This window comes from Rhyacophila brunnea, unplaced genomic scaffold (genome assembly GCF_057557595.1).
Source record: "Rhyacophila brunnea isolate RB1 unplaced genomic scaffold, BYU_Rbru_1.0 scaffold_11, whole genome shotgun sequence".
Classification (NCBI taxonomy): domain Eukaryota; kingdom Metazoa; phylum Arthropoda; class Insecta; order Trichoptera; family Rhyacophilidae; genus Rhyacophila; species Rhyacophila brunnea.
Window position 1 is genome coordinate 24,835,281 of NW_028232763.1, and position 23,164 is coordinate 24,858,444.

General features: G+C 34.0%; 1 protein-coding gene across 2 annotated transcripts in view; it reads left to right on the top strand.

Moving 5' to 3' along the window:
• The first annotated feature begins 3,993 nt into the window (after positions 1 to 3,993).
• bark (C-type lectin domain-containing protein bark beetle) overlaps positions 3,994 to 23,164 on the top strand; it is a 46,026-nt gene continuing 26,855 nt past the window's right edge. For both annotated transcript variants that reach the window (XM_085960185.1, XM_085960186.1), the window contains exon 1: positions 3,994 to 4,839. In XM_085960185.1, the coding sequence (XP_085816311.1) occupies positions 4,435 to 4,839 (405 nt within the window). In that variant the 5' untranslated portion in view covers positions 3,994 to 4,434. The remainder of the gene's footprint in view (positions 4,840 to 23,164) is intronic.

Below are 23,164 nucleotides of genomic sequence, written 5' to 3' on the forward strand. Positions count from 1 at the left end.
CTTTTAAATATGAAATGTTGTCATTCAACGCACCTAATTGTGCGTTCATAGTGTATTTTCACTAACCAGTGTTGGTGTGCACAACAAATTCTTTATTTTTCAGTGGGCTAGGCTGCCGACTGGACTTAAAAACAATTGAAAATTATTTTAACTTACAATATCCTTTTAAATGTGAGAAGCAATTGGCGGGCCTAATGACGCCATGGCTAGGGTATTGCAGTCACCAATATTCCTTATTAGTACAAAATTATGCTGCCCAATGTGATGATTGGCTGGAACACCCAAGCATAGTATAACGATTTTAAATGAAAGAAGCAACTATAGAAGTGCCGTATTGTTACTCGTTCATAATATTATATAGCGAACGTAAAATATAAATGTAGAAGCCATAACCTTGGATTAAGGTTTTGTGTCTGGCCATAAAGCCCAAATAACTGCCTTCTAATATATTGAATGTGTCTTACATTTACTTTATTGCATAGTATTATGATACAGAAATATCTTACTATTAAAAATAACATTATTCTTTAACTTAGTGGACAGTGTGTTTGGAGTTAAGTTGAAGGGAAATGTGACAAACTTACACATATATATGGAATATTTTAATTCCAATAATTATGCATTAAAGTCTTACGCAATACAATACTTGATTGTCAGCATGCTTTAGGTTGTGTCATAAAATGGTAAAGAATAGCCCGGCTTCAAAACCTCAGTCCAGGACAACCGGCTTTCACATTTCTATTTTATAAATTCGTTCTGCAGTAATTCTATTAAGGAAAGTTTTCGGTCATTGATATATTTGAAAATGTAATAAACAATCTGATCTGTAAATGAACAGCATCCTAGCACTGCTCCATGATAGCCGGGTTTAGTACAGCACTTAAAATTTAAAGCTGTGGGTTCTATCCCATGTAGCAGAAGTTGTAGGGCATGTTTGATTCAAACGATCAAATGGTTCAGGGGCAAGATTGAATTCACCATAATACTAAATCAGTTGCGGTCGGGGACTTACAAACTTGTCTGAAATTTTATCTCGGCAAGCTGACAACCAGTTGGCCGAAATCTAGTCCACAAGCGAATGCTAGCTCTTCATAATTTAGGAGACTGGTGAGTGAAGTGTGATATATTTGGTTATGGAGAAAATAACTCATCATGGTACTCAGTAGCAAAAACGGACAAAGCTTAATATTTTTTCAAGATATGTTTATGTACAAAGATACTACAAGTAGCCAGAGCAAGTGGCGTACTAAAAGTGCCTAGATTTATTCATAATAGGTGCCTAATTTTGAGGATGCGGTGATTGAAACATTTTTCAGATACTAGGGTGTGTGCATTCGGCATTGTTTATATGAAATTATAAGATGTCTGATATCAATCTTGCCATAACCCAGTCATTTTAAAAGTCGACTTGTGAAGTGGGTAGAGTGCGAAAATTAGTTGAAGTGGCGCTGCGGTTATTTATGATTTTTATGAAAGGAATGACTTGTAGGCACGCATTCTTTGCAGCCAGTGTTACCATCTTTTTGTAATCTAATTAATTATAGTACGCGTTGCTATTTTTCTTAAAAATGTATAGGTTTTTGGTTTCTCACAAAAAAACAGAATTTATGAAATATTTTTTTAGGTATCGAACCTTTACCGGCTAATTAGAGAAATTCCATTTTAGATCAGTCGACGGTTTTTTTTTTACCTTTTTCGAGAAACTTTTTATATAACGAAATTATTGTACTTACGGAAATATCTAAATTTTAGTACTTTCGGCGTATTCTGTAATATTAAAATTAAATCTTTAAGATGAAAATAGATTTTTCTCCGATATTCAAAATTATAGTATTTTGGGCGTACTACCTATACCTTTTAAATACCGTACATAGTACGCGGACTAAAAATATAGTACAAATCCTATAATGTGCGCCGCAAGAAGTCTCAGGTGTGCCGCGAAAGAAGACGCCTCCTAACTGTTCATTTTGCCTCTAAATTTTCTTCAATTTTAAATTAATTCAACATCTACATTAAGTAATAACGATTTGTCACTTCACTTTCACTGTGAAAATGTGGATTCTGATTTTAAGTGTATACTGCTTCATACTGAAGTACCTACGTTGGGGTCTCAAAAGTAAAAGTACTAGGTATCACGATTAAAGTACTATCGCAAAGAGGCGAGCAGAAACAATTTCTTTCTTCGATGCAGAGAATATGGGTTATGATTTTCTTCACGAGGGCAATGAGTGCCTGGAAGTAACATTTCTTAATGATCTTTTTGAGAAATTGTGCATTTTAAATTGAAACCTGCAAGGAGCGAACGAAAATGTCAACAATTACAGGAAAATTAAAATCTTTCACTGACAAGTTAGACCTGTGGACCAGAAAAGTTAAAAACTCAGCTTGATTGCTTCCCAACAACAAATCTAAAATTTTGCCAGAAGTGCAGAGGACATTAAAACTTACTCCTTTCCGCGTCATTTTCCATCACTTGATTATCAAATAATGTACCAGTGGGTCATCAATCCATTCGCAAGATTCGACGGTTCACACCAGACACTAACAAAGGAGGAAATTTTAATAAGTAGGTAGATCTAAAAAAACAACCCTGTGCAACAATGCCCTCATTTTCTGAGATAGAGTTGTCAGCATTTTGGATATCGCTGAGTCAATATTCTCGATTAGCTACGACACCAATAATTAAATCTCTGTTGCCGTTTGGATCGTCGTATCTTTGGGAATTTTCTTTTTCAGCGCTCGTGGAAATGAAATCAAGAAAACGAGAGCGGTTGCAAATGGTAGATTAGGAGTTAAGTGTTTGTTTATCCAACTTAGAGCCGTGTTTTGACAGAATTGTTTCTAAAAATCAATTGCATCCTTCTCGCTAATAACATTATTACCACCTATGTACATAAGTATCTATTTATATGATTATATTAAAAAAAAATTATATACACTATGATTTCCTTTATTCATATTAATAAGGTAGGTAAGTACATTTCCTTTTTAATGCATTTTTATTTTGTGTGCCGCGGAACAAATCTCATTCTCCGGTGTGACGGCTAACACAATGTAACAATTATAATAGGTACTTCAATACAAAAATATGAGCATCAGCTACCCTCATTAGCCGCCGATAGTAGTCTTGTGTATAGAATACTCGTCTATCGTCATAGGTAGGTACCTACCTAAACACTCCCCACTTTCATTCATGCGATGGATATCTGGCTTGCAGATAATATACCACCAACAGGATATTTGCTTACGTTCCACTCAAGGGCGAAAGTGAGAATTAATAATATATATTATATATTCAAATTAAAACTGTCAACACGTTAAATGAATTGAATAAATAATAATATTATAATCATAATATTATTATAGTGTATGAGGAAATTAATACAGTAATCGGGCAATACTACATCTGTCTCCCGCCATTATTTTGTCTATGAAAGAAAAAAATGCCCGCGATTTTCAAAAAGTTTGCATAGTGGTATGAAATCAGCAATCTAATAAAAGTACCGCTATGATGTGGAAAACCATAATTTTAAAAGATGATATACCTACATTTTCAGTGGTATGTTGACTTAGTCATCTCACATAGAAATTGTAATGTAACCTTTTGTATTTACCTACATATATAATATTTCTGTTTTTTCAACACAGTTGAATACCAAATTATTATATAACAGAATTAATATACCTACAAGGTAAACTAAAAGGTTACACAAGTTTGTTAGATCGCTTCATCCTCGGAATATTGTCTAATATTTTCTATTAAAGCTTATCGATCGCAAATCAAATCCTTTTTAATGAATTTTAAAAGGGAACGATCGCTAATATTATGAGTAATGAATATAATTCTATAAATATTTCGTAACCAGCCAAGTCTGTCTGGCAGTGTTTGTTTGGTCGGTGGCTCTGCACGTCGCAGGTTGCCGCGGCACGTTCGAGAACCAACGCAGGACTTTGTTTACCTCCGACAGGTAGTAGGGGGGAGTTTCGAAATACATACCTGAGTAATATTATTGGTCACGTGACCGCTACATCTCGACTGGCCGTTGGCCGCGCCTACTCTCGTTTTTGTTTTTAGTCGTTATGCATCGTTCTCAGTTATCGCTAATAGTTTCACTTATGTTTCTATAAATGTGTGTTTTCAGTTTTGTTCGTTCAATCAACAATATTGCCTTACCAAGTAGTGTAAACGGTGAACCATGAATTTTGTGAAACCTTTGTGATCAAGTCGTGATGTTTACGTCATGTTTTAGAGACGTAGCGAAGAAAATCTGCAATCAAAAAAGTACCTTACAACAAGTTTACCTGTGGGTTTTTTTTTCCAATAAGAACATTCTAAAAACAATGTAGCCTGTGTAGTTAGTGTTTTCCTATTTTCTATCTAAATAAAATATGTTACGTTTTCAAATTTAGATGGGTTAAAATACATTTTGAAAAATGGAGCAATCGTGTTATTGTCCTGCGAACTGTGTCAGACTACAGAGAAACAATAGCCAATATAGTAACACAAAACATAAGTGGCGGACTACCAGAATACCATCTGTGATAACTTTCGTGATAGGGTTTATGTGCATGATCAATGGAATAAGTAGCCAAACTGTTAACTTTTCACCGCCCCCAAGTTACACCGAACCGAATCCTGTAACGAATCCTGCCGTGACGGAACTACCAGGTGGAACTATTACGGATGGGCAGATAATTTGGAGGGCTAATAAGAGTCCTTACCTGATAAGGGAGGACCTTATAGTCGAACGAGGTGGAGAGCTGATTATCGAACCCGGCGTTGAGATCAGATTTGGTCCGATGGTTGGGATCACAGTCAGAGGCCAGATTACTGCTACGGTAAGTTTTACTATTTTATTTAAGTCTAATTAGAAACTGATAAATCGTTATCTTTCTAATTAACAAGGAAATTGGAGAATTCCAAAGGAATGATTGGAATTTATCCGGTACATTGTTGTGGTTTTATTCCAGTTTTGTAGAAGCAATGCTTGTAGGTATTTTATATTAAGGGTTATCATATTACAAACAAAAATCTGTTAATACCTATAACCCCACAGTCTGTGGAGGCCTATATGCTCTGATTAGGATCAAACAGTAATTTATTTTACAATAAATACAAGATACAATTGTTATCCAGTGACGTCTCTATGCAGCGAGCCGCCCTTAATCAAAATCAAAATGCCGCTCCTCATCACTTTCGAGTATTAAATTTATTTTAAACTCATACGTCATTACATACCAACCTATATATTTTATCATTGTGCATCCTTTGCTTAATGTAGATAAACAGGACACATATGAATCACTCAGTGGTGCCCAAAAGGTATTAATCGTTCGAAAGGTAGATGTAAAAAGGGTCGCTGGATCGACGAAATAGTTAACTTATGAGACGCAACGCACTGGAGCGTGAAAAATAGAATTAGCATGGTGAAGCTTTCATTCAGCAATGGATTGATTCAGGCCGATGATTTCTTCACTTTACGGAAAAATGCAATAATTCTAACAAACTTTTAGAAAGCGTTTAGATGTCAGACGCTTTTGTGAGCTCAGCGGGCGAAAAATCTTCCTAATCCCACGAGACTTACTATCAAAAGTTGTTCTTTCATTTATCTACCGCCCCTAACCAGTGCTAGAAACGACTTCCCCCACGGGACATCACTGATGTTATTAGTGAAACGTTTTCAATTCTTACAAATCTTCTGAGTCAGACTTCAAAATACACATAATATCGGCCATGCATATTAAAACAAAACGCAAAATTTAAAAAATCAAATCATTTAAAATCATGGTTATCTTTTATGAATTTATTGAGTAGTTTAGTAGGTACCTAAAGATGTAAAAGGTGGAGTCCGGCAAGTTATGGCAGCTTTTATGACAGCATATTGTATGTAGACCACATACCTATTCATTTATCTAATAAAATAACTAATGATTCTTATGTATAAGAAAGAGTATTGTTTAATTTTTTATATTTTTACCTACGTATATGTTGTCTGATTCAGTAATTATATAGAAAGTATAGGAATCAATTCGTTATTATTAATCATCCTTATCTTATCTGCATTGCTATTCTCTACCTGAAAATCGATTAGCAGGTGAATGCAGATAAAAAAGTACTCGCGATGTCATCAGGTAGGAACCTATGTAGAAATAAGTAGGATCCCGTGTATCATTTTTTATTTGTTCATCCAGCATTTTGATAAAAGAGAAATACATATAGTAACTATAAATTCAAGGTTAAGTAATAGATATTATAATATTTTATAGGTATATAGGTATTAGTCACAATTTCTAACGTGACACTTCAAGTGAATGAGTCATTTAGAATAAATACATACCTGGTGATTAATAAAATAAATTCTTGAACAAATTATTATTTTAATCATGTTCTTACCGCATTACATTATCTTATCAATTTTCCGCCGACGAAACAAACCAGATAATATAGTAAGTATTATAGATACGTACCTACTTATTTACACAGTTATAAACAAATTTATCAAGTTAATTGTACCGCGTTTTAGGGTGTAGGGTGTAGTGGTACCTACCTACAAAATATAAAAAAAAAATTAGTTATGTATACTATTAGTGACATCCCTATGCTGCCCCCTCCATTTCCAATCCGAAATTGCATTTAAATTCGTTGACAATAATAATTATTATTGTATTTGATTATTTCCTCTCCTTTCTGTATTTGGCGCCCCTTAATATGTGCCACTCCTAAGCAGCGCACAACTTACCTACCCAGACAGGACGTCGGTGGCTTATATAATTTTATTATTAATTACGATATTATTGCAGTGTTTTGCGCTGTTGATTTTGATAGTACCTATAGGCACCTACCTAAATTGGACAAGGTACCTAAGTGAAGATATTCTTGTCCGAATATTTTCTCAATGCATTAGCCATCCACAATGTGAAAAGTATACTTATATTATGTACACATACATAATACAAATACAAGAAAATATTATGGCAATAATGAGAGAACATAATAATATTATTGCAGAGAATTGAATTTTTACCGAAAACGAGACTGGTTAATTTTCATGTAGAGAAAAATAATAATTTCGAGTCCAACAAATTTAGATGTGAAAAAATTGTGATTTGAATAAGAAATGTATTTTTTTACGAGCCAACCAAGATAAGAATCAATGAATACTTAATCAAATAATTCTTTCAAAATCAATGAATGCAGCGCAGCCTATGTCAATATACTTAATTCGGGGCTCGATTAGAATAAAATTTATTCAGGAATTTCATGGCATCGCATATATTGCCCGCATTATAAAAAAGACTACTAAAGCAGAACGCATCCTGTAACATCCGGTAGTATTCAATGGTTTTTTGATTTATTACGGTAAAGAGATAAAGTCACAATAAAATTATATACAACCGTTCAGACACGACCATTCGTGAGCCTATAGATTTTTCTGTAGATAATAAAATACTATATTGTTCAAACTAGAAACATTGGCATAGGCAGGGGCTTAATTTTAATTCACTTAACTGAATTGGACGATTTTATGAATAGGTATGTATCTAAATGGAGTCAAGTAGACTAAGTTGAGCCTCGATTATCCAGACAGATTGTGGATGAAGATAGTTGAATTATTATAAAATCTGTTAATTCAAACCTCTACTCTGGAGGCCCATATGATCCTATTAGGATCGGACATGGTCAGAATTATTGGTAACCATAAAAAAATATAATATTCTCTATGTTGGCAACATTGTTTGTAAATAATAAAAAAAATAGCGACCTGTTTTGCCAGTTTGATTAAGTTTCTTAAATAATAGGCATCTACAATTATTTATTGTTGAATATAATATGATAGTTGCTGCATATAAAAAACCTTTTTAGGCTGTGTTGCTTTTAATGTAATGCTTGCTACAAGTGAATTTGCAACGCGGGATGACTCGAACCACATTTAATCACTTGCCTTAGTATCCTTCTTTCAGCATCACTTTAATATAATAATAATATGTAACGTTCGTCTGAATACAACATATTATGGTAAAAGTGAAAGTTTCGGGAGTAATGAAGGCTCAAAAAAAAAATTAAAATTAAAATCTATATTTTGCAATAAGCTAGCTTTATGAATCAGAGATTTTATATTAATTGAATTGGCGATTACGTGGCAGATTTCAAAACATGTGTCAGAATCTTTATAAACTTGAAAACAAGTTCATTACTCTTGACATTAAAATTAACCCAGATATCAATCAAATCAGTACCTACTTCTTGTGTTATCAAAAATGGCACCCCATGGCAAAAAGTCCAAAGTTTTTCAATGTAATTTTTCAGTTCTTCAATAGTAATTGTTTTTAAATTTTATCTTTGTGCAATTTTTATTACCTACAACTACATCATACTTATTGTGTGACCAGCGCTCGAAATGGAAAAGTTTACGAACCGGAGCGCTCGACAGTTTTCTGAAGAACAATACATAGTTATCATAGTTAGAAGACATAGTTATCAAATTTTATGTGTATTTCATAAAAATAAGTGTGTTAGATTTTCTATTATATGGCCTATCTAGCTCAGACGGTCAAATTATTTTTTCCACGAGACGGAGCGATAATTTTACCGATTTCACGAACAGGGACGGCGCTCCGGTGCGTTCCGTTCCATTTCGAGCCCTGTGTGTGACTTTTACGTATTTTTTAGTAATTCTCGACGTTGAGAATTTATTTTAAACAAAAAAATAATATGGAATTGATAAATTTGAAAACTTTGGTAGGTGAGCTCAGGTGAAGGGAACAATCCTATCAGAATGAGACACCTGCAGTGTTCCATTGTTTTTATGCTGATCACGTCCTTTCGAATAAAGTATTGTTTGATATTCATCTTTATTAAAATCACTGAATAAAATAAATTGCAAATTCTCTCATTTGTGTAACATCCGTTCTCAATATCCTTTCGGGGTGTGATTGGAATTTAATTTGCCTTGTACAAAAAAAAAACATTAATCGATGTATCATTTGTAAAAAATAGTACCTATATATCTATTGTAAAATATCAAATTCAGATAAATACTTACATAAGAAACATCAAAATTCTTTTGCAACAAATGACGGTAATCAATTTTCACATGTACAGTGGTATTCAAGCTGATGACATGGAATTGGGCCGGAACGTCGCTCGGCGAGTGGATAATCGCTAGACAAATACAGTCCATTTCAATTCGTTTTATTTATTAATATGAATGAGCGTTACAATGTTTCAAGACGTTCAAAGCTTGAAATATAACAATTTCAAGAAACCCATTTAATTTCATATTATTATACATGTATTATTTATACCATAGGTACCTACCGTATAAGTATGTACATCAAAACATTCATATTTAACCTTTATGGCGTCAATACCTACCTGTACTCTGACATAACTACATTCAACTTAGCCATTTTATGATAGTATTTTCCAAACATATTATAATATTCGTACCCGTGTAGTCACATACCTACCTATATTTACAATACTAAGTACAATCTTGTCTAAAGTCTCAGTCAGTAAAACTAATAAAAAGTAAGTAGGGACATAAGTAGATATTTTATATATTTTTTAAATAATTACATAAATCAATAGATATAAATATGTACATAGTAAGTGATGTGATAGGATACACACAAATAGGTATGTTTAAACGTATTATTTAAAATCAGCTGGGGTGGAATAATTATTAAACTTGTAGTCGTTATTATTTTAGTATTGTGTAACAGGGCAATATTTCGTTTTTTCATCTACACAAACTCAGAAATTCTACTTCATACCAACAAATAAATATTAATATTTAATCATCAGATAATATTCAGAAGGAATGCCTAATCAAAATGATGTTAGATCTTTTTTGTTTAAAATGTCTTTTTTAAAACAATCTGTAGTCAGCGTCACAAGCGGTTATTCTGTTGTATTTAAGTGTTTACTTACTTGGTACTATGCGTAAGTACATTGGATTTTGTATCTGTTAATAGTTTTGTAAAATATGCTTATGAAAAAGTTCAACTGTGTACTACTTCAAAATATTGTGTAAACGGCGCACCACAGTTTGGGAAACACTGAGTACTGTTTCAAGTTTCAAAGATACAGCAAGTAAGTTGAGCGTCACAAATAAACTACTTTACTAAACTTAGGTTTACGTAGGCTGGTAATAAGCCCTTGGAAATTGGGTAAATAAGTGGATGACGATAGATTATCTTACCACTAATGCCAGGAAGCCTTCTAAAGTGGTGGTAAACTACGAGTTTCAAATTTACAATATCAAATGAAACACAGAAAACACACAAAAAGGATTGAGTATGTACCATGTACCTTCCTACAGCTTTATGAATAGTGTCTTGTATATTATAATATCTCTAATCAAGGCAGTGACGTCCTGTGAGAGTAGGTAGAGCATTCGTTGCATAAGGGCGGCACATTATAAATCGAAGCTTAAAAAATCTTTACAACATAACTATAATTAATTGTAATATCCACTGTAATACATATTTATCAGATTATCACACAGGATTTTTTATAAGGGTTACTCCAAACTTGTCAGCGCCACAAACCTCCACTGTTTGATAGTAAGTTTCGTGGAAGTGTGATAATTCTCAGTACTTAGTGTGTATGCCAATTTAAAGCTCTTTTTATGTATTTATCTGTTAAATTAATTGTCCAAAAATAGATGATAGAATAGGTAAGTAGGTATCTAATGAATTTTCAGGTAATTTGAAACTAAAAATTAAACATGGTGGCATTTTTAAGTCTGCTTTAATGGCGGTAGAGTTGATTTTTCATAACTTTGCACTCCCGGCTCTAGGATGAAAATGATGTAATATATTCTAAAAATATTTTTTTATATATATTTTCTATTGATTTTATTATTAAGTAGGTACTACATTTATTAATATAAGTGAACATCATTTGATTTTATTTTTATGTGAGGTAATTAGGCCAAGAGGCGAATCATTGTAATAAAAAGGGCAAAAAAGTGCAAATTTACAAAGCGTAGATATACTCTACTTTGCGTAAGGACGTCGCCGAATCGAGGGCCTATATTCAAATGAATAGTGATTAATTTTTGGGCTAGCTATTAATAGACACTATTGATTTTTCATTCGCTTTTAAAACTCTGCATACCGTTACACGCAGTGCGTCTAATTTTTAAAAAACAACAATGGCAGAATCGATGTTCCAGTCGAGATACCTTCCAGATCACGACAATCCCGTTACAGTTTTGACTCGAGCGAGCGAGCAACCAGGCGGCTATTAATCCGAGTGAATCTTCTTCAGAGTTCACAGGAAATCTCGAAATTAAATTATCTCTCATTCCATGCCCTCTGCTCCGCGCCAATCTCACTAATTTGTACCAGCTGACCCCGTGATTAACCTTGCTGATGCCGCATCCTTCTCAGGCCGGGAAAAATTATAAATGCACCTACGCGCGGCGCTACCAGATCTGAGTCACGAAGAACGTGTTTATCGTTTATCTAACGATGCGATAATTTGAAAAACACAAAGACTACTGGCACTCTAGCCTGGAAATTGTTTTTCCCATTACTGTAAACGTGAGACGTGAGCTGACGTCTACGGTGTGTCAAGGTATTTGTATTTGCAATGTGAAGGGACTTAATAATTCTTATTTACAATGGACATTCTATGCGCAAACTAGGATTGCGAAACTAGTTTAATAGAATAGGTACCTGCATCGATAAGATAAGTTACGTTTTTTTTGTACCGATAGTTGATTACTATGCTTCGGCCATATTTTCTTTTTTAGTATGCTTTACTCCACCCCATAACGCAAGAGAAGGTATAATGCAGCAGACGCGTAGGTAGAAGGAGATTCTCTTGGCAGTGCAACCTCAGTAAGTGGCTCAATGTCCAAGGTGTAGGGAATCTGATACGACTGGTTCAGGATAGTGATAATATTATACCTACTGCACATTAATTGGTCGCCAACTTTCGAAGCACTAAAATAAGAAGATATTTCGGAAAAATTTAACGCAAAATCGTGCAGTTTTTAAAAAATTCTATCTCTTCCCTGAATTATTTTATTACAAATTTATATTTCTAATTCTGTGTTTTTAACTAATTTATTTAATATTAATTAGATTCAAATTTCACTGATTAAGCGTTGGAGTATCACGCCGTGGGTCCCAGGTTCGAATCCTGAGTCTGGCAAATACACATATTGTTTTTCAATTTGTGTGTGTGTCAGGGTATGGACCTAATAGGTTGAGCAAGTGGCTGACATCCAGTTCAAAAGAAAAACGTAGTTTGAAAAATTCACGACTTCGGTGGCTTTATGGCCTATAGAGAATCTTGCGAACGCTAGGAGTTGAGAATAAACGAGGAGGACTGGGCAAAGTGAAGAAGGTAGAAGGTTTGAGACGGCCAAGGGGACTAGTGTCAGAGAAAAAGAAGACATTTAAAAATACTTAATAATTAATTTAGGTTAGTGGGTACCCACCTCCAACCATAATTTATCTTCGACTTTATTATGTTATTGTTTATTAATAGTACTCGTATTTAACACTGTGGTCACTGTCTTACAAATAATTCTTTATTTATTGAATTACATATTTTATTATTTCGTGATTTTCGCTAACTTTTCATTACATATCTGATCTAAGACTGTGCTATATTAATGATATTCTTAATAAAACCGGTATCGCGAAATGAATCCAAAATACAACGGAATACTGACACTGTAAGCGTTGTACTCTGGCATTGAAATCCCTTGTGCTAACATTTTGATCACGGCTTTACCGTAATAACTACTCAGGTACCAGCACTGCCGGAAGAAAAAAGATACTAATATAACTAAACTAAACTAATATAATATTATTTTTGTTTATAAGTATCCGTTCGAGTGGTGTGTTTATGTTTCTTTTTTTTTACAGCGCTCGAAATGGAAAAATTTACGAACCGGAGCGCTCGACAGTTTTCTGAAGATATTTACATATTTATCAAATTTTATGCGTATTTCATAAAAATAAGTGTGTTCGATTTTCTATTAAGTATATGGCATATCTAGCTCAGATGGCCAATTTTTTTTCCACGAGACGGAGCGATAATTTTACCGATTTAACGAACAGGAACGGCGCTCCTGTTCGCGCGCTGTTCTTCTATGTTAGTTGGCGGGATTTTGTTATGCTTTGTGTAATGTTTACCTATATATGGATAGTTTTTTTTTAAAAATATATTTGAATTATTTAATAATGTTGTGACTAGTTCGAACTGTTTCGAGGCACCCTTTCAATAAATATTCTGACAAATCGTGTGTTATATGTTTCTTCTATGTTAGTTGCAGGGATTTTGTTATGCTTTGTGTAATGTTTACCTATATATGGATAGTTTTTTTTTTTTTTTTTTTAATATATTTGAATAATTTAATAATGTTGTGACTAGTTTGAACTGTTTCGAGGCCCCCTTTCAATAATTATTCTGACAAATCGTGTGTTATATGTTTCTTCTATGTTAGTTGCAGGAATTTTTTTATGCTTTGTGTAATGTTTACCTATACAGTTGGTCACTTTTTATACTGTTTAAGTGGTGAAGCCCAATTGCATTCGTCGTCTCGCATACTTTCTTACTTATCCACATCTGGTCTTCCACGAACCGTGTCCTCAGTCTCAAAGACACGGTCCGTGGGACTTATTTCTGGAAAGAAACGTCCCTCTGGGTGATCAAGGGTGCGGCTCGGCGCAGTTTATTTGACTACGAGGCCAAGGGCGTGTTCAGGCCACTCTACACCCCTAAAAGGTACTCTAGGTATAAGACCCGAAGTCCGAGGTCGTGACACTAGGTACGAGGGTGGGTCAATAATTCCTTAGAAAAAAGCATTAAAACAGTTTTTATTTTTGTATTTTTTTTTTATTTCTCAACATAATCTCCTTGGACTCAATACACTTGGTTAGACGTTTCTCAATTTTTTTTAAACCATCAGAAAAATAAGTTTTCGGAAGGTCCTCAAAATAAGCATTTGTCCAATCGATGACTTCTTCATTTGAAAAAAAAACGTTGGCGAATACGGTGGGTGGTCGACCAATTCGAACTTCAATTCTTCAATTTTAGCCATTGATCGTAAACATGTGTGAACACGGGCATTGTCCTGATGAAAGAGGATTTTTTTCCTGTTTAAATGAGGCCGTTTTTCTTCAATTTTGTTTTTTAGCTGGTCCAATAAAGATGCATAATAATCCCCTGTTATTGTTTTTCCTTTTTCCAAATAGTCAACGAAAATAATTCCACGTGCATCCCAAAATACAGTAGCCATAACCTTACCAGCTGATTTTACGGTTTTCGCCTTCTTTGGACATGGTTCGCCTTTCGCAATCCACTGCTTTGACTGTTCTTTCATCTAGGGAGTATAGTGGTGTATCCATGTTTCATCTACAGTCACAAAGCGACGAAAAAATTCATCCGGATTGCGTTGCATGAGCGACAACAGGGCTTTAGAGGCCACCACCCTATTGCGTTTATTGTCGACTGTGAGCAAACGCGGCACCCATCTTGCAGAAATTTTTTTCATGCCCAATTTGTCATGTAAAATAGAAATGACGCTACCTTTTGAGATCCCTGTAACCTTAATTATCTCACTCAACTTTAATCTTCGGTCACTTAAAACCATATCGTGGATTTTATTGATCATTTCTGGTGTAGTCACCTCTACAGGACGTCCTGAGCGTGGTTCATCCTTTGTTGATGTACGACCACGTTTAAATTCATTTAACCAGTTATAAATAGTTGCAAGTGAAGGAGCAGATATGCCGTGAACTAAATCCAACTCATTTTTTATTTCCTTTGCTGTTAACCCTTTTATATTAAAATGTTTAATAACAGCTCTAAACTCAATTTTCTCCATTTTCCATTTTTCCATTTTCCACAAGCAAATTTTTTTTTAAATGTACGAGAAACACACAACAACCCGACCAATCTGATTGAAACTTCGCAGCATACTGAATCGGTAGTGCCGCTGCATGAAAACAAACCGCTTACAGTACTAGTCGCGCCACCTGTCGGCTTTTCTAAGGACTTATTGACCCACCCTCGTATATGGATAGTTTTTTTTTTTTTTTTATAAATATATTTGAATAATTTAATAATGTTGTGACTAGTTTGAACTGTCTCGAGGCCCCCTTTTATTAAACATTCTGACAAATCGATTGCACCAAGATTGTAAATAACATTCGATACCTAGGTGTCAATGGAGCCAGCTAGCTAATAGAAACTTAGTGACACCACCGACGCAATATACCTACTACTTAAGTATTATTTGCATAAACGAAAATATAAATGGCTTCTTCGTATTCATAATATAATGTAATACATTCACCAACGTATGAACGATGAGTAAGGCTTAGTATTAAAATTATGTATGAATGAAAAATATAAACTTCTCAAAACCGCAATGTCGTCACATGCCAGATAAACCGTATGCGTGTACTCACATTGAAGGAAACCACTTTTAAAAATAAAACAATGATAAAATCTATTTTCACTTTTCATTGATCTATTTTATATCGCAGCAAACAACGTAGGCAATCATAGACATCGTTTTACTAATCACTATTTGCAACATAGAATAGGTAGGTATAAACATAAACAATCGATTTTTTCGTTTAAAATAATATTCTGCACTTTCGTAATGAGGGCAAACAATGAATAGGTATTTAAATTTAGAACACTCAGGTTTGGCAATAAATGCCTATCAAACAGATATACCTACGTTCATTTAATATTAAAATTAAATTATTAGGTCAAATTCGATTAGTTATATGTTATAAATAATGATATTTTATTAGTCTAAACTAGAATACTTACTATATAATAAAATTTTGATTAATGGTAGGTATTTTCCCGCATTTTGTCAACACGGAAAATGAAAACTCAATAATTCCTAAGTAATGTAGGTATAATAAAATACGGTAAACCGATGCACTACCTACCGGAAGCAGCAAAACAGCCGACTCTTGAGAAAAAATGAAAATGGCCTCCGATAAGCTAAAACCTGCTACTTGTTAATTATATTAAAATTTGAAAAACGATGTACCTAAGTATATTTCTCAAAAACTGAGTGGAAAATAGATATTGCCCAAAGCATAACAAAATCCCTGCATAAAAGTAAGGGTTCTAATAGCTCTTGATTAGAAGTAAAAATAGGCTAATTAAGTAGGTACAATAACAAAAAAAATGTTCCCCTTATGTAACTTTGTATATTTGATATCGATTTCTTTTCAATGTACGCATGCATATATAAATATTAAGCAATTAACAGAGATTATAAAAATTAAAAATTCTTTGAATGCATTGATTTATTTGGGAAATTAAAATTTTCTTCATTTTTTATCGTAGTGCCTCAAAAATCAGTCTGTGCGTCGGGCCCTACGTCAGTCACTAAGCGCGCCACTGACCAGGGATTTCAGTTTTCCGTGAAAATAAACAATTAGCTATAGGTATAGCTCAAAGAGAGAATAGCTTTCTTTTCATATCATTTCTTATTACAATGTTGTTAAATTTCATTAGAACCAATTTCATTGCTTAAATAAATGAAACTCTCTCTTTCGGATTTATAACTTATACAAACATAAAATAATATTTACGAGTAGGCAGATATTATTAATATTATTAATTATATTATAGGAAAGACAATAGGTACATTTTTTCTTGTACTTATTACAATTAAATTACATTTCACAAGGCTCAATAAAATAACAATTTACTTATAATAACAACTGAATTAAGAAATGGGTTATTTTATTATCTACTTAATAATATTTTTATTACTTATCTATGTGTTTTCCAAAGAAAATAGATAGAACTCAATTTGTCACATCCAGTCTGTGGTTAAAAATGTTAATATGACTATGTTTTGTGGCTTTTTGTAAGATATGTTGTTATTTATTCATCACGTTGACATCGAAATTCGTATATTTTTAATAATAATAACATACTATAAAATATTTTAATTACAATATGCAGTAAAATCTTTTTGGATATGTAACAGTATCGCATAGCACTACCAGCTAAATTTATCGATATAAATTAATCACAATAATTACCTACGTATTTAAATAATATTTCCTTCCCTTTGTTCATATTACATATTATATTGAAAATATGTAGGCACATATTCTATGTATGGATCAATTAATACCTGAATTTGCATACACCTTACATTTGACATTAACATTCTACAATAATTAAATCATTATTCTGAATGTTATATTATTTAATAGGTAAAATATTTTAATTTGATTTGATGATAATAAAATAATGGTTTCAACATTTTTTTGACTTCTATCATATTTACACTAAAAAAATATTTTATTGTCTACGAGATTATGATTAGTAGGACCTACCTATAATATAGCGCACACCTGATTTGTACAGTAAACAATTTATTTAACACTGAAGAATACATGCAATTTCTTCTAGTGATCAGCAAATAGTTGGGGTAAAAGCATAGACTATAGATACATCGTAAAAGTGATTATTTTTACGGTTGCTATTCTCAGTTGCACTTTTATCAAGCCTTTTGCATCCGTTTCTCTCTTTCGGCGCTGATACAGCTGTTTTCTGTCAAAATTATCAAACCTCACGATAATGTGGTGCGTTTATAGTATTTTATTAGACAAATCATTTGTCCACCCCATATATTAAACACCACCGTGTAGTGCGCATTAATTTACACCACACATTCATGGACGGTGCGTGGCGGCTTAGTGTAATAATATGAAGAAAGTTGTTAGTACGTAGCAATTAGGTATTGGATGAACGTGTTCATCAGAGCAATGCACTGCATACTTATCTTATGATTATCTGTATAGGAGAATCTAGAGAGAATAAGTATAGCACGCGTAGTATCACCAAACCTGCCGGTACGCTGACAAAGTTAATTACACCAGAGAGCGTGACAAAAGGATGCAGCTCTTTATGATGTTCATAACGTGATTAAATAAATAAACCTTTGTAGTAAAGAACAGAATTATTAATAGTAATTTTACTCATAATTTGTCGCGTGTGTAATGTCGGTACATAGCCTGACATACAGAAGTCAATGTTCTTGTGATATATGATTCTTACCTATTTATTATTACAGGCACGCCTGAAATTAGTATTAACAACATTCTGAGTAGACTCCTTTCTACAACAACTTTTAAAGAAAGTCTTTTTTTAAATAATGTGGGTCTCTCGTATCCCCTTTGCACCTTGCTGAACTTGCCGGTAGAATGTTGCGTGGAACGTCGGGTTCACCATTGTGGGAGTCAGAGGTGTTGTGGATGAGAAAGTCGAGATTTGGTGGTTGCTCCGGTGGATGGAGGAGCGAGTTTTATTTGCAGCGTAAACAGTAGGTACAAGAGTATGTTACAGTATTAGTCATGTTACAACACTTATGATACTGTTCCGAAGTCCGAGTCTCGGTAGAATGAGATGCTGTTCGGAGCGAAACAGAGACTGAGATACTAACAGACCGGGAACATAATATATTTAAGTGACATGTCCAATTAATTATGATCCGCTATTTATTGACGTACTCACAGTCAAAATAATATCTTGAAAAGAATATTTAGGGAATATTTATTATAATTGAGTCAGCTATTTTATTTGGAGTTTGCGTCATCGATTATAGTTGACTATGCGGAAATTATCATTGCAGTCAGCTATTTACTGAGTTTTCTATAATTGGACACTACGGGAAATGGATATTAAGGAATTTATAATTGCGGTTAGTTATTTAATATCGCCGATCAATGTGCTGACACGGGTTGAGTTGTTTATCCCAATAAATAATAGGTTTATATATTCTATAACTATTTAATATTAAAACAGTTGGTACTACTGCCCTTGACAGTTCTTGGTATCGTTAGTGACGATTTTCTTTGACACAGATGACGTAATCGATTCGTCAACAGATTTAACGGGGTCCTCAAAATAGTTCAAACTATTCATCTTCTTCTTATTGTGCCATCCCCTAGCGGAGGTCGGTCACCATCAGGGCGATCTTATCTCTGTCATCTGCTATCCGGAACAGTTCAATGGAGCTGCACTCGTAGGTACCAATCACAGAGCTTCTTAGGCAATGAAATACGGCGTTGTCCTCTGCTACGCTCACCGTTGATCTTTACTTGGATGACATGTTGGGGAATGCTGTACTTTTGTCCTCTCATAATGTGGCCGAGATACTGCAGTTTTTCAGTTTTTATACTACACAGAACTTCTCAGTCCTTTCCCATTTGATTGAGAATTTCAACATTTGTGACCTGACCCGGTCAGTTCAAGGAATTTTGAGGATGCTCTCACCTCAGAGAAGCGTATAATGGGCTATTCTTTATCTAAGTAGTTCGACGAAGATATCAGTGATGCGAAGCCAGTGGCCTTTTTAGACAAAATGCCGTTTTTCGTCACAACGTACCACCTTATTTATTTTATTATCTAGGTACTGTTTCATTTTATTTGATTTATATAGTAGGAGAATAGTTTGACAATGAGTGCCTAAAAGAAGAGATACAAAAGACGAATGCGAAATTCAGAGCGTTGGAGCGGAGCTCGGAACAGGAACACGGAGCAGTAAAGCAATGGGGATTTACCCGGAGCACCGAAAATTTGTAGTGCTCTACTGCTCCGGATGTTTTTTTTATTATAAAATTTTCGTCCTCAAATCCAATGAAAATATTATACTTAGATATTTGACACTTTGCAACACTGTAATTATTTGAAATACGGCCGAGTGATAAATGATCTCACTTTTTTTGACAGAAGAGGCAGATAATGAAAGACGATTTGCTGATGGTAATTTTGTTTAATAGAATTAATAATGAAAAGGACGAATAATAAACCTTATTTCAAAACTACTTAATTTTTACATTTTTTAACATTTGTATACATAATATAATACATATCAAAACTTTTTACCCGGACTGGAGCAAGTATTAGGTCCCGGAGTGGAGCAACTCAAAAAAGGGCCCGCTCCAACCCTCTAGCGGATGTGATTTTTTTTATTGTGAAAGACAGGTGATATTTAATTTGTTAACAACTTGGTGTCCTCAAGCAAATATAATAATGAAGAATGACTATGAGAGACTGTGGTAGACCACTGTCAGTTTTGATAGTGGATCAGAGCCTACTTGTAGTTGGGCATGCCTGTGTTATATCATGACTCGTGAGTCATGATAAAGATAAAATAAAATGATAAAAGGGCAGTTACCTACGGCGAGCTGGAACTAATCAGCAACTACTATCTATGGGCATGTTTCATTTTAGATTAGGACACTTCAAACAACGGGCATCCTCTCCTTGGTATTGTGGGATTTTCATGATGTTAGATCCGTTTATTCCTATTTCCGTGACATCATACTAGTCACAGTATATTATGCAAGGTGTTGAGATACCTAATATTTTTTTTCCATGCGCAAGAAGAATTTCGAAGCCGATTTACGTAGGTACTTATATTATCTATTTTCAATATCGACGACAGTGTTTTTATCGGTTTGTCTTGCTCTACACTCTACCCATATCCGATACACTGGTTCTTAAAGCGTAGGAGGCGCTCGTTTTGCCAAAAAGTGCCAAAAACTTAAATATAACTATATGTTTTTTTACAACTGTTGTACAAAAATTACTTAATTCTTATTTTTACACTAACGACCGATTGTCTTCATTTCTAATGTTGGTGGCCTCTACACGTAGACACTGACTACTGTCTAGTAACTCTAGTTGTATATTTATATATAAAGGAATGAAAAGGGTAATTTTAATAAATTATTTGTGTTGTCGTAAGCGGTGTCCACATAGGCAACCTCATTAAATTTCGATTAAAATAATTTATGGCCATATGAATTATGATAATTATCGTGAAATTTAATGAGATTGCCAGCAACTTGTTGCCAATGTGGACACGGCAGTAGAATCATTCGACGCAAATATAGGCAGTACCACCGATCAAAGAAGTATAGGTAAGTAATAATTAGTTGATACTTCCATCATTATCAATGTCGTAGAATGCAGATAGTAAAAATCCCCTGCAGAATATTATTATTTTAAGAAGATTCCAGTATGACACGATATTGAGTTTAATCGTTGTAAGTTCCATAATATTATGTTCGACAAGACAGTACTTACGTGCAAATGTGAAATGTCACTTTCATGAAATATTAATTACCTACTATATTTTCGCATGAATTTTGTCTGGTTATAATCACTATGCCAAAAATAGAAAGCAAGCTGCTTCATTCGGGTGTTTAGAAGAGAGTGTGAATTGCCAAATGCCTATTTTAATCGTAACATTAACTGTCTCGTTTTCAAGCACTTTTGTAATATTTCTGGAATCTTAGAACATCTTCTCCAGACACTTTCGAATCTTGCACCTATAATATAAATGATATTTTCTATTATGGTATTTACACCCACGGTGGCCGCGCGCATATTGTCACATATTGTACACGTCATATTGTTTTTCAATTTGTGTGTGAGTCAGGGTATGGACCTAATAGGTTGAGCAAGTGGCTGACATCCATTTCTCGTAAAAAACAAAATATGTTAATACAAACCTCCACTTGTGGAGGCCCATATGATTCTATTAGGATCGGACATGGTCGGAAAAAAATAAGGTTTTATTTTAATTTAATATACTTATTAACATCTCAATTTATTCTCAAGTATGGAGAGAAAACATATTTTTGTTTATCATCATCATTTATGGCACTACAACCCTTGGTGGGTCTTGGCCTCCTTAAAAAACTTCGATCCAGCGCCGGCACTCTCCGGTTGCCTTAACCGACCATCTCCTGTGGCGCAGTCCAGTCATCTCAATTTCGGCCGTTCAGGTTTTCTCTTGCTTTCGGGGGTTGCGTACATAGCCAGCCTTGCTGGTATATCCTCCGCCATTCTATGCACGTGGCCGATCTAGCACAGTCTCTATATTTTCATATGCCAACCGTACTATAATTATAGTACAATACTATAACTTTAATTCTGCGAAAAATGTAAAATACTATAATTTTACCCCAAATATACCAAAATACTATAATTTTAAAGGGTTCAAGACGAAAAATGTTCTTGTACCTACTATATATTTTTTAGAAACACTATAATTTTTACGCCTTTGTACTATAATCAGCATAGAAAAAGATGGCAACACTGTCACGCGTGCAGCTCCTCATTATACATTGACCTCAAAATGCCACTTTCTTAACCAGCCCCAAAGATTCTTCTGAAAACTCTCCTCTCAAAGATATTCATATTTCTCTTGTTTATAATATTTGTTTATAAAATAGGATTTTATAATAAATAGCACATGATTTTTGAACACAGAGCATCCAAAATTTATAATTTTTGATCATTCTACGGCACCCCTTCCTTTCATCTTTAATCATCATCATCGTAGGGTCCTGACTTCCTCAAATAGCTCTCTCCATCTTTCCCTATCTCTAGTGGCTGGCTTCCAGTTTGTGTAGATATCTTTGGTAGCTCCATTTAGCTATCGAACTTTTGACCTGTCTCTACTTCTACGTTCGAAATTACTATTTTTTCCGGCTAATTGTCATTCATACAATGCACATGACTTAGCCGACGCAGTCTCCCAATCTTAATCAACTGAACTGCGCTGCAATCTTCATACTCTGTATCTTGTCACCCAATAAATTATTTCCACTCCTCTTCATAAATCGCTTTCATAAAAATACAGGTAGGTACTGAATATGATCCATACAACACGATTTTTGTTGTAGGTATACACAGTCACCTAATGTCAGTAAATTTATACCAGTAACGATCCAATGCCGTTGCCGGAATGCATGGGTTAACAGCTGCTGATATTATCAGATAGTGACCTCTACGGTCATATACTTAGTTAACACGTTGACTACATACTGTTTTTAATTTCTTATTTGATTTTTGATTTAATTTTTTTACGTTCTCGTTAATGCGTATAGTGTTGTTATATTATGAAGAATTTATATAATCTAGAATCTAGATACTTCAACCTGACTACATTTTAGGCGATTCCTGAAAAGTTAATAGTGCCTATTTACCTACCTACATATACTATTATCCTTCGCGACATGGTACCTAGAAATATTTTTTGATGTCACCATGTTGAATCAATAACAATTACTGCCTCATTTCTTATTACTTCACAACACACTGTTAATTGTTATAATAGGCTAGGTAAGG